Below are 12,350 nucleotides of genomic sequence, written 5' to 3'. Positions count from 1 at the left end.
TTCATTTAAAAAGGGGTGGGTTTGAATCGATGACTTCTGGGAGTTGAACCTGAGACCCTCAGGCGGTTGAACCAAATGGCAACAAACACATGATTTTACTGCATGTAAATGAGCTGTGGCCAACAGGATGTCACGTGACCACCCTCGTCTACGTGTCATACGTCACAAGGAGGAAGACGTCATAATTTAATACTGACAGTTTTTATTAATCATTTCATGTTGCAAAGTTTGATCAGTTTATTGATGATAAGTCAATTGGCATGAAATTCATTTTGATAATTAATGTTCAGCTGTAAAATATTTTCTGATGTTCACGTAGAACCAGTTTTATTTCCCTGTGTTCTGTGGCATCTCTGCAGCGTAATAAATGGAATAAATACGCAATTACAGGAAAATATAAAAGAGCTGAGTTTACAAAACAACTTTAATGTAATAAATTACATAATAATGACGAATTAATAATAATAAGGACACTGTGGCGTTTGCCAGCTTTATTATTAAACACGCTCACGAACAAATCGACTGAGAAAACCAAGATGAGCTCAAACTGAAAAGCAGCAGACGACATATTGTAACTTAACACCAGCTGATGTTTGAGGAATCGGTTTTCCAATAACTGACACCTGCTTACCCTGAAGACTACATCAGTCAGGCAACAAACTGCTAGTGGCCTCAGTATCAGAGCTCTGAGACACAAACGTTGTCAGCTGTCACAAGTCCAGTGAAATAAAGAACATCTTGAAAGTTTTTAAACTAGAATATATATTGCTCAGATGCTTTTATATCAGAGGAAACAAAGAAACATTTTCTGGATAAAATGAAATTAGTTCAGGTATTAGAGGAGGGAACGATTTGAACCCTGAACTGGATTATTATCAGAACCTCAAATTATGCCCAGTGCCACATGAAAACATGAGTATTCTTTAAACCACCTTTGAGTGAGGTGACTCTATTCTTTACCTTAAGTCATTTATTGATTTTTTTTTATTATCTGCTAGTCGAATATAATTTTTTCAATGGTTATGGTTGTTCTCCTTTTATTATAAATATTTATTTAGATTTTCTTGGTGTAGGCACGTAGAAGATCTCTGAGCAGGATGCAGCTTTGCATCATTCAGGGAGTTACACAGGTGATTACCTGTTCTGCAGAAACCAGTCAGCAGGTTGCAGATCAGATTTCATCACCTGACCTGGCTCTAAGGGCCTTGTCATGTCATTGGAACAGTATCGATGTGACGAGACGTGTTCGCGTGTGAACAGAAACGTGATCTCCTGACAGCGGGAGCGGCATCCTGCAGGAAACGAGACATCACACAGATGGAGCTTCTTCTGGTTCTGATGGTTCCTGTGGTTCTGATGTTCTCTCTGTTCGGATTGTTCTTGTGGTTCTGATCTCATGGTTCTGATGGTTCTCGTGGTTCGGATGAGCTTGTGGTTCTGATGGTTCTCGTGGTTCTGAAGTTCTTGTGGTTCTGATGGTTCATGAAGAAGCCAATCACTGACTCTTTATATAACCAGATCCAAAATAACGGTGTTATCAGAAGCAGTGTGTGAGTGTCATCATTTGCGCACAGCCAAGTTTGCCAGATTGCCGCAGACTCCTTGACTACTTCAACCCAACCGCCGAAATATGTTGCTTTATCACAGCGGTGAGACACAGCCCCACAGCTGGATCAACAGATATGAGACACATTGAACAAACAAATCATTGATCCCGACATTGTGGTGTCACCACTGGGATCCATCATGTCGTCCATCTTTATCTACAGTCTCTGGTACCACCTCATGTTCCTGCGATCACATGATCAACAGAGCATGCTAGCTGAACACATCAGGTGATGTGGATGATCAGGATCAAGTTGGTCTTGAGTCACTAAACCAGCTGTGTTTGGTTCAGGTCTTGGTCACGTGATTCAAATGATTCAAACGACTTTAAACTCTTATTCTCTTAAAGTTTTCTTCTTCTTCCTCTTCTTACAGCTCTGTTTGTGTGTTTGTTTGTTTCTGACTCACAGTTCTTCTCTCTTGTCTGTGTCCTTCCTCTTCCTCCGCCTCTTCCTCCTCACCCTGCTTCTCACACGACCACCCCATTGCCCCCCCCCCCCTCCCCCCCCCTGCATGTTAGGCGTTTCTGACCAATGGCTGTGGTCACTGGAGACACTGGGACCCACCCCCTGCTGTGTCTCAGCCAATAGCAGCTGGAGTTGTCTGAGAGGTTCGCACTGGTAAACGTGCTTCTTTCTTCTTTTTTCTTCTGCTTTAACTGTTTAATGTATTTCTGTCGACAGGATATGATCTGCAGTTTAACTTCCTGTCACACACGTTAACTGTGTTAACCGCTGGTTAGCTGCACGTTAACTCCACGTTCACTGCTAGTTAACAGCAAGTTAGGTGCACGTTAGCTGCACATGATACATGTTAACTGCAGTGTGATGTAAATCATGTTGGTCAGGTTACCAACCCCAGACTGTGTGAACTCATCTTAACTAACCTCTTTTCCTTTTTATAAACTCCCCATGAACGTCTCTAAACGTTCGACTGTCTTATGAAAGAAACTGAACCATCAGGCATCGGAAGTCTGGTTCAAAAGGGGAGAATGAGACTTTATAATCAAATGACGAGTCAAAAACACTGTACAGGACCTGAACCTCAGGCTTTGCTCACACCTGGTGTTCACGCCTGTTTCTGGTCTGATCACATGTTCAGCTTTGAGTTCCTCTGCTCACATAAACACCTTTTTTCAAATCCAATAACATTGATCGGTTTAGTTCATGATGAAACTGCAGAGGTCTTCAGCTGAGAAGACGGTCCTTCAAGACCCAGAGCTGAACACTGGTGATCACATCACCTGAAAGAGGTGTGAACACCACATGACCTCCGTCCTGATGAAGTCATGGGAACTCTGTCCTGAATATTACTTTATTTGTATCCGTCCATTTACTTTTATCCATTTAGCTGTGGCCCTAGTGTGTTTGAAGGGCATCTTCTCTGTATTGCACATGTGGAAGTGTCCACATACTTCTGTCCTTTACTATGTTGGTGTGAGTTTATAGACTGCTTCATCCTGATCTCAGATCTGTTTCCTCTCTCAGGACGGAGTCGAGATCTTTAACCGGGCCAAGCTGCTCAACGTGGGCTACAACGAGGCTCTGAAGGAGTACGACTACGACTGTTTTGTCTTCAGTGACGTTGACCTGATCCCCATGGACGACCGCAACACCTACAAGTGTTTCAGCCAGCCGCGACACCTGTCTGTGTCCATGGACAAGTTTGGCTTCAGGTGAGTCGATGCCGATGAAGTTCTTACTAAATGTCCGACATCTCACCTGTGTAATGTTCCCTCTAGGGCTGGGTATCACCATTGATTGATTTCCTAATTCGATTCAATATGGATTCAGCTATATGATATTTCAGTGTAAAACACTTTTGCTTAGATATGAAATAAATTTGAGATAATTGAAGCTGTCAACTGAAGAAGGAAACTCTAACTTGCTGCAGTATTTAATGTATTAACGTAGTTCTGTCATGATACCGATGTTGGATGATATATTGTCTCAGAAATGATTGTGATAAATTATATCATAATATATATATATTTATTATATGTCATAATTTTGAAACCATTTCATACCCCTGATATATGATAATATTAATATTAATAACCCTTTGAAATAGCAATGAACTTTGAATTCTAACCCTTACCCTATTTAAAATAGAATTAAACATATTTAAATAAATAAACAAATCATAAATAAAATAAACCCCACACATCCAAAACAATAAATAAAATTGACTCTTGAATAAATATTTGGCACAGGTCGGGTTACGGGTGAGTCGGGTTACGGGTGAGTCGGGTTACGGGTGAGTCGGGTTACGGGTGAGTCGGGTTACGGGTGAGTCGGGTTACGGGGGAGTCGGGTTACGGGTGAGTCGGGTTACGGGTGAGTCGGGTTACGGGTGAGTCGGGTTACGGGGGAGTCGGGTTACGGGGGAGTCGGGTTACGGGTGAGTCGGTTAGGGGTGAGTCGGGTTACGGGTGAGTCGGGTTAGGGGTGAGTCGGGTTACGGGGGGTTACGGGGGAGTCGGGTTAGGGGTGAGTCGGGTTAGGGGTGAGTCGGGTTACGGGTGAGTCGGGTTAGGGGTGAGTCGGGTTACGGGGGGTTACGGGGGAGTCGGGTTAGGGGTGAGTCGGTTAGGGGTGAGTCGGGTTACGGGTGAGTCGGGTTAGGGGTGAGTCGGGTTACGGGGGGTTACGGGGGAGTCGGGTTACGGGTGAGTCGGTTAGGGGTGAGTCGGGTTACGGGTGAGTCGGGTTAGGGGTGAGTCGGGTTACGGGGGGTTACGGGGGAGTCGGGTTAGGGGTGAGTCGGGTTAGGGGGGAGTCGGGTTACGGGGGAGTCGGGTTAGGGGTGAGTCGGGTTACGGGGGGTTACGGGGGAGTCGGGTTACGGGTGAGTCGGGTTACGGGGGAGTCGGGTTACGGGGTAGTCGGGTTACGGGGGAGTCGGGTTACGGGTGAGTCGGGTTACGGGGGAGTCGGGTTACGGGTGAGTCGGTTAGGGGTGAGTCGGGTTAGGGGTGAGTCGGGTTAGGGGTGAGTCGGGTTACGGGGGGTTACGGGTGAGTCGGGTTAGGGGTGAGTCGGGTTAGGGGTGAGTCGGGTTACGGGGGAGTCGGGTTACGGGGGAGTCGGGTTAGGGGTGAGTCGGGTTACGGGGGAGTCGGGTTACGGGTGAGTCGGGTTACGGGGGAGTCGGGTTACGGGGGGTTACGGGGGAGTCGGGTTACGGGGGAGTCGGGTTAGGGGTGAGTCGGGTTACGGGGGGTTACGGGGGAGTCGGGTTACGGGGGAGTCGGGTTACGGGGGAGTCGGGTTACGGGGGAGTCGGGTTACGGGGGAGTCGGGTTACGGGTGAGTCGGGTTACGGGGTAGTCGGGTTACGGGGGAGTCGGGTTACGGGGGAGTCGGGTTAGGGGGGAGTCGGGTTACGGGTGAGTCGGGTTAGGGGGGAGTCGGGTTACGGGGGAGTCGGGTTACGGGGGGTTACGGGGGAGTCAGGTTACGGGGGAGTCGGGTTACAGGTGACCAGACAACATGGTGGAACTGTTTCTGACAGGAAGTGTTAGCTACGCTTTGTATTCACTGCTGGTAGTCGAGTCATGTGACTGATGAGAACCAATCAGGAAGAGAACGTCTACGTCATCGTTTACTAAAGTCTCAGTTTCTGTCCAGACTAAAACACAACCCCAGAGTTTTCAAACTAAAGTTTCAGAGGCTGTAAACTTTGCCATAACAAGTGTGTGTGTGTGTGTGTGTGTGTGTGTGTGTGTGTTTTTTAAGGCTGCCATATAACCAGTACTTTGGAGGAGTCTCATCTATGAGTAAAGAACAGTATCTGAAGATCAACGGCTTCCCTAACAACTACTGGGGCTGGGGAGGAGAAGACGATGACATCTACAACAGGTACAAATGTGCAACTGTCTCTTTCTCTCTGAATAACTTGGTCGCCTCGTCTCTTCGGCACAGACTTGTGCTAGTTGCTGTGGTCTCTGCTGGTTGGCTCCTGCTCGTCTGCTCCTCAGACAAGCTGGCCGGCTGGGGCTGGACTTACAACTTGTGGTTCTGGTTCTGGTCTGCTACTAGTCTGTTACTGTTTTTTGTACTGGTCAGGTAGTGGGGCTGGCCTGGGTCTGGTTCTTGTTTGTTTTCTGTTCAGGTTCTGGTCTAGTACTGGCCTGTAGCTGGTCTTGTTCTAGTTCTGGTCTGTTGCTAGTGTTGTGATATAGGTTCTGGTGCTGGTCTTGTTTCTGTGGTGCTGGTTCTGGTTTGGTTCTGGTTCGGGTCTAGGTAAGGCAGGATGACTCAGAACAGAAGATTAAGATTCCTTTATTGTCCCACAATCATGCACTACATGCAATGGGGAAATTGACCCTCTGCTTTTAACCCATTCATGGGAACACAACACACACAGTGACCACACGGAGCAGTGGGCAGCTATGGAAAGCGAGCTGGAGCTGAAGCTGGTCCGATCATCTGATCATCTGAGTTCTGATTAATACTCTCACACACTCACAAGTGTATGACGTGTTTGTGCCGTGTTTACAGGTTGGCGTCTAAAGGCATGTCCATCTCCAGGCCGAACGGCGAGGTGGGAAAATGTCGGATGATTCGACACGACAGAGACAAACAGAACGAGCCGAACCCTCAGAGGTAATGAACCAATCAGCTGATCCTCCGTGTGTGTCTGGTGTTTAGATACGTGTCTCATCAACTGAATCAAACAAAGACAAAAGTAAACTTCAGTAGAGTTCAGGTCCGAACCCAATCAGCTGATCCTCAGGCAGATCTTTCTAAAGGTTCAGTGTCTAGGATTTAGTGACATCTAGTGCTGCACAACGTCGGCTCGTCCACATCAGTTCACGTGTGTCGTGTTCTGACTTCAGATATAAACCAACAAGCTTTTAATCAGTTTGTTTTTTCTCTTTCAGGTTCAACAGAATTGCTCACACCAGAGATACGATGCACAAAGACGGGATCAACTCTCTCTCCTACAAAGTGGTGAAACTCGACAAGTTTGACCTGTTCACTAAAATCACGGTGGACGTGGGGAAACCGTGAGGCGGAGCAGGAGAGGTCATGTGACCAGCGACGATGCAGTGAAAACCATATGCTGACTTGAATCTGTGGCGTCTGCTCTGATGATCAGATGAGCTGGTCTCACTTTTTCTTTTATTCTTTTTATTTTGCGAATTCTCTCATGACTCGTCTCTGATTGGCCGCTGACTTTAACCAACAGCTGCCTCCCTCTGTCAGTCCAACGCTGCTGCAACACATCCCGAACAAGCCTTTTATTTTGAAAATCAGACAATCAGAGCAGCAAGGAGGGGGCTGCTGGGTCACATGGTCCAGACATTTACTGGTGGGGGATTATGGGTAATGAGCAGGTGGGTTTAGATCTGGTCTGATCCTGGTTCTTTTGATCTGGATCAATCCCCCACATGTTGGTGTGAAGTAATCTGAACTCATGGTTCAGATGACAATGGGCCTCATTTACTAACATCTGCGCAGAAATGTTCTTACACAAAATAAGTGGGTACGCAAAATCCCCGCCTGATTCATTACTCGTGCGCACCAGCCGATTCTGTTCTCCCCACCATGCGTATGTCTGTGAATCAGGATCATTCTGAATCGACAGGCGCGTGTCCACTCTCTGCAATTAGCATACTGACACTCCTCTATTTGTCCTTATGAGGACATGCGTTTGTCATGAAGAGAGCGGTGTGCTGAACAGTTGAAGTTATAAGAGACGCCTCCAAAAGGTAAAAAACAGAAAGAATCTCACAACAGCGCAAAGGCGAACGGAGGTGGAAGACACAAAAGAGACACTTTTCTGTAGCGTGTCCTCAGGAGTGACGATGTTTAGCTGAACTAAACATGGGCTGTGTCCTGCACAGAGCTGAGCTCTAGAGCTGTGGACATGTCTCTTAGATGCATCGCGACGTGGACTCTGCTGAATAATTATAACACCGCTGCTTCAGGATCAGGACAGACGCTCATTAAAGGTCTGTGTCTGAGTCTCTGTTGGAGTGTGACTCCTCCTCACGTACAGGACTGACCTTTACTTTGTGTTTGTTTGATTCTCTAGAGTTTATGAGACACATGTTAAACCTGCTACACAACACGAGACGTAACACACAGTCAGGACATCAGAGTTAAAGTGAGCGGAATGAGTCATGACCCGACATCATCGATTAATTACTGAATACATGTGATTATCAGTTCGTCTGAAGAGGGACAGAGACGAACACACACACACTCTCCTGCAGATTATGACACAACACAGTGTTTTAACACTTATTGTTGCAGAAGAAGCGACGCCCCGTTTATCCAGAAACATAAATATGAATTCAGCAGTTTTTATAGAGATGATGAGGATGAAAGGGTGTCAGTTTCATCGTTTTTTTTTTATACATTTGGTCAATGCATTAGTAAATTAATTTATTGCTGTCTATTTACTATTTTTATTTAAATATATGGAGTTTTAATAAACTATGCATTTAGTTAAAAGGGTGTGTTTACATTTTCCAGGACAGTCGGGCCTTCATCATTTGTGTGACGCATGGTCTGAGGAAGTTCTAAATTTGTTCCCAGAGTACAAACTTATTTAGGTAAGAACATATTGATGAATCCCAGATTCGTGCGTCAAATGTTCGTACGCACGGTTTAAGCACAGATCTGTACGTACGCACTGTTAGTAAATGAGGCCCAATGTCTCCAGTTCACTGTGATCCAGTTGAGATTTTTTCTTCTTGACTGAGTGATTGTCTAAACTTTAACGGATACTTATCCAGGATCAGAAACAGGTTTATTCAGTAATTTGTGGAACTAGTTTCACATCAGATCTAAACACAGTGTGTGTGTGTGTGTGTTTCTTTTTTTAAAAGTTATTCATAATCAGGTTTTGATTTGTGCTCAATATATTTTATTCAACTCTTTCTCTTCACAAAAATCCCAAAGTTGTTCTTGAATCTGTTTTAGTTTTTTAAACTGGACCAGCTCTAGACCAGAACCTCAGCAGGTCCAGGTTTCAGTCCAGGTCTGGAACCAGGTTCAGGTCTTGGTCAGTGTTGTATCTGCTGCAGATGTCGACAGTGAATCTGTGAAAAATCTAAAATCTTTGTAGCTATTCTTCTTCAGGTGATTGACTGTAGCTGTAAATCTATCTTCAATATTGATTTACCGACTGTTTGATATTGATTGACTGATTGATTGTATCTCTAAGTGTCCTTACAAGAGCTGTTAGAATCAAAGACTTAATTCAACATGAATGTGATCAGCTGTTTTCATCTCACTATTGATCAAACTGACAAACACACACTGTGTGTGTGTGTGTTATAATGCATGTAAATATCTTGTTTGTTTCTCTTTTGACCAAAAATCTTTATTCTTTTGTTCATAAATGAATCAATAAGTCTGTTACTCTCTGGTCATTAAAATTAGGTTCATTAAAATCTGTTGGTGGTTTTTGGATGAAGATTCTTATGTCATTTGTTTTTCCATAAACTGATCAACAGAAGGAGCCAATCAGAAACCAGATCACATTTTGAAGGTGATTTATTACAAATAAAATCAACCGTTGATAAACTGCAGATGAATATGTCTGTTTCAGCTGCTGAATCCAGATCATTACAATTCATTGGAGGAGCTTCACGTGTGACTCGAGAACTTCTTGTTTCCAGGGTGACATCACAGAACAGCAGTGAGCGTCTCAGTTCTCACTGATGACATCACAGCCTCTGTCAGTCATGTGATCCAGGAGCAGCTGATGACTCGTTTTTCATTCAAGCTCCTATCAACAGAGCCTGAGCTGTGATTGGCTGAATCTGAGCATACAGCCAATCACTGACCACTTTATTGAAGAGTAAAGATCTTTAACTGTTAAAGTGCTGAAATGAAACTGAGTTGTAGATTGATACACTTTATTAATTTCACAAAATAAAAAAAATACATGTTCCTTTAAACACAATGACATCACAACCTCCACAGGAGGACCAGACGTGTGACGTGGTCTACAGCGCCCCCTGTTTGACCCTCGTGAACAGCTCCCGTCTCTGCAGCGGCGTCATGGTCTCGCAGCTCTGCAGCAGGTTTGCGACGACGAGGGTCTGATGGACGCTGGAGGATCTGACCCACAGACGACCGTTCATCCCGATCACGAGCTCACACGGGAACAGTTGCTCCAGGTCGGACCGCACCTCGCTGTGGGGGGACAGCAGCCTGGGGGTCGGACATGTTGGTTTTAATTATTAGTGATATTGATGTGTGTGTCAGTGCAGCGTCGTTAACTTGTGACTGACCTTCTGACAAGTCCCAGAGAGACTCTGAACAGCAGCCCGCCCCCTCCAAACACGCCCATCCCATTGGCTCGTCCCGAGCTGCCGATACACGCCAGCTCCGGCTCCATGTCCTTATTGGCTACGATGAACTGAGCAAAGACCAGGTCCCCCACCTGCAAAGGTAAGACAAAGAACCATCAGTTCCTGGATTCTTGTTCAGATCCTCAGTGTTTCACCTGGACCTCCTCCTGTCCTCAGTGTTTCACCTGGACCTCCTCCTATCCTCAGTCTCACCTGGACCTCCTCCTATCCTCAGTCTCACCTGGACCTCCTCCTGTCCTCAGTGTCTCACCTGGACCTCCTCCTATCCTCCTCAGTCTCACCTGGACCTCCTCCTGTCCTCAGTGTCTCACCTGGACCTCCTATCCTCAGTGTTTCACCTGGACCTCCTCCTGTCCTCAGTGTTTCACCTGGACCTCCTCCTGTCCTCAGTCTCACCTGGACCTCCTCCTGTCCTCAGTGTCTCACCTGGACCTCCTCCTATCCTCAGTCTCACCTGGACCTCCTCCTATCCTCCTCAGTCTCACCTGGACCTCCTCCTGTCCTCAGTGTCTCACCTGGACCTCCTATCCTCAGCGTATCACCTGGACCTCCTCCTGTCCTCATTGTCTCACCTGGACCTCCTCCTGTCCTCAGTGTCTCACCTGGACCTCCTCCTATCCTCAACGTCTCACCTGGACCTCCTCCTATCCTCAGTGTCTCACCTGGACCTCCTCCTGTCCTCAGTGTCTCACCTGGACCTCCTCCTGTCCTCAGTGTCTCACCTGGACCTCCTCCTGTCCTCAGCGTCTCACCTGGACCTCCTCCTGTCCTCAGCGTATCACTTGGACCTCCTCCTGTCCTCAGTGTCTCACCTGGACCTCCTATCCTCAGCGTATCACCTGGACCTCCTCCTGTCCTCAGTGTCTCACCTGAACCTCCTCCTGTCCTCATTGTCTCACCCGGACCTCCTCCTGTTCTCAGTGTCTCACCCGGACCTCCTCCTGTTCTCAGTGTCTCACCCAGACCTCCTCCTGTTCTCAGTGTCTCACCCAGACCTCCTCCTGTCCTCAGTGTCTCACCTGGACCTCCTCCTGTCCTCATTGTCTCACCCGGACCTCCTCCTGTTCTCAGTGTCTCACCCAGACCTCCTCCTGTCCTCAGTGTCTCACCTGGACCTCCTATCCTCAGCGTATCACCTGGACCTCCTCCTGTCCTCAGTGTCTCACCTGAACCTCCTCCTGTCCTCATTGTCTCACCCGGACCTCCTCCTGTTCTCAGTGTCTCACCCGGACCTCCTCCTGTTCTCAGTGTCTCACCCAGACCTCCTCCTGTTCTCAGTGTCTCACCCAGACCTCCTCCTGTCCTCAGTGTCTCACCTGGACCTCCTCCTGTCCTCATTGTCTCACCCGGACCTCCTCCTGTTCTCAGTGTCTCACCCAGACCTCCTCCTGTCCTCAGTGTCTCACCTGGACCTCCTATCCTCAGCGTATCACCTGGACCTCCTCCTGTCCTCAGTGTCTCACCTGGACCTCCTCCTGTCCTCAGCGTATCACTTGGACCTCCTCCTGTCCTCAGTGTCTCACCTGGACCTCCTATCCTCAGCCTATCACCTGGACCTCCTCCTGTCCTCAGTGTCTCACCTGGACCTCCTATCCTCAGCCTATCACCTGGACCTCCTCCTGTCCTCAGTGTCTCACCTGGACCTCCTATCCTCAGCGTATCACCTGGACCTCCTCCTGTCCTCAGTGTCTCACCTGGACCTCCTCCTGTCCTCATTGTCTCACCCGGACCTCCTCCTGTTCTCAGTGTCTCACCCAGACCTCCTCCTGTCCTCAGTGTCTCACCTGGACGTTGGGTCTGTTCCTCTTCGTGGCCCCCTCAAACGCCAGGTAAGACAGAGACGCCTGTTCACTTCCTCCGAAGTCGACCTTGAAGACGTCTCCTGACTTTACGGTGACGATGCCGATGACTGTCTCACCTTTAGCAGGGACGTACTGTGGACAGAGGGACAAGGTGACTGAGTTAAACGGTTTGATTCATATAACCAGGTCTAACTGGTTCTGGCTGTGGTTCTGGTTCTGGTTCTGCGTGGAGCTCCTCACCCTCCTCTGCTGACAGTCCATCCAGAAGACGTTGGGCTGTTTATGGCGGAGGACCCCGCTCTTACACACCAGTAGCCGGTCCCCGCTCCGCCGCAGCCCCGGGCCACACAGCACCTTCTCCGGTCTGACGGGCTCCGTCAGAGAGATGGTGTCGTCCCCGTCACAGGAGAACTCGTCCCCCGGTAACAGAACCTCCCCGACCCGCTGCTTCAACGTGGACAACATCTCTGCGTGGAGCAGGAAGCGGGGCCGGAAATGAAGGTGACACACACCGGAAACAAAGTCGGCGGCCACAGAGGGACGGAGAAAACAAGACGTGGTTCCAACATTGGTTCCGCTGATCTCTGGTTCTACGGTTCTACCTCAGG

General features: G+C 47.8%; 2 protein-coding genes and 1 long non-coding RNA gene across 3 annotated transcripts in view; 2 read left to right on the top strand and 1 right to left on the bottom strand.

The window, feature by feature from the left end:
* Positions 1-6,923, top strand: part of LOC117769188 (beta-1,4-galactosyltransferase 1-like) — a 15,950-nt gene extending 9,027 nt beyond the window's left edge. The window contains exons 3-6 of the mRNA XM_034597919.1: positions 3,093-3,280; positions 5,343-5,465; positions 6,108-6,212; positions 6,491-6,923. Coding sequence (XP_034453810.1) covers positions 3,093-3,280; positions 5,343-5,465; positions 6,108-6,212; positions 6,491-6,620 — 546 coding nt within the window. The 3' untranslated portion in view covers positions 6,621-6,923. The remainder of the gene's footprint in view (positions 1-3,092; positions 3,281-5,342; positions 5,466-6,107; positions 6,213-6,490) is intronic.
* A 220-nt stretch (positions 6,924-7,143) lies between these two features.
* On the top strand, positions 7,144-8,689 carry LOC117769195. The gene is made up of 2 exons (XR_004615169.1): positions 7,144-8,134; positions 8,171-8,689. It is a non-coding gene; the product is annotated as an uncharacterized LOC117769195 (long non-coding RNA).
* Positions 8,690-9,034: 345 nt separating this feature from the next.
* On the bottom strand, positions 9,035-12,259 carry LOC117769192 (exosome complex component RRP40-like). Its single transcript, XM_034597926.1, has 4 exons — positions 11,983-12,259; positions 11,725-11,874; positions 9,860-10,011; positions 9,035-9,779 (listed from the first exon to the last, which is right to left on the bottom strand). The coding sequence occupies exons 1-4, from the start codon at positions 12,205-12,207 to the stop codon at positions 9,572-9,574; spliced, it is 735 nt and encodes a 244-aa protein (XP_034453817.1). The 5' UTR covers positions 12,208-12,259; the 3' UTR covers positions 9,035-9,571.
* Positions 12,260-12,350: the final 91 nt, after the last annotated feature.

Source organism: Hippoglossus hippoglossus, chromosome 10 (genome assembly GCF_009819705.1).
Source record: "Hippoglossus hippoglossus isolate fHipHip1 chromosome 10, fHipHip1.pri, whole genome shotgun sequence".
In the NCBI taxonomy this organism is placed as follows: Eukaryota; Metazoa; Chordata; class Actinopteri; order Pleuronectiformes; family Pleuronectidae; genus Hippoglossus; species Hippoglossus hippoglossus.
The sequence above is the reverse complement of the archived record's forward strand: the minus strand, read 5'-3'. Positions and strand labels throughout refer to the sequence as shown.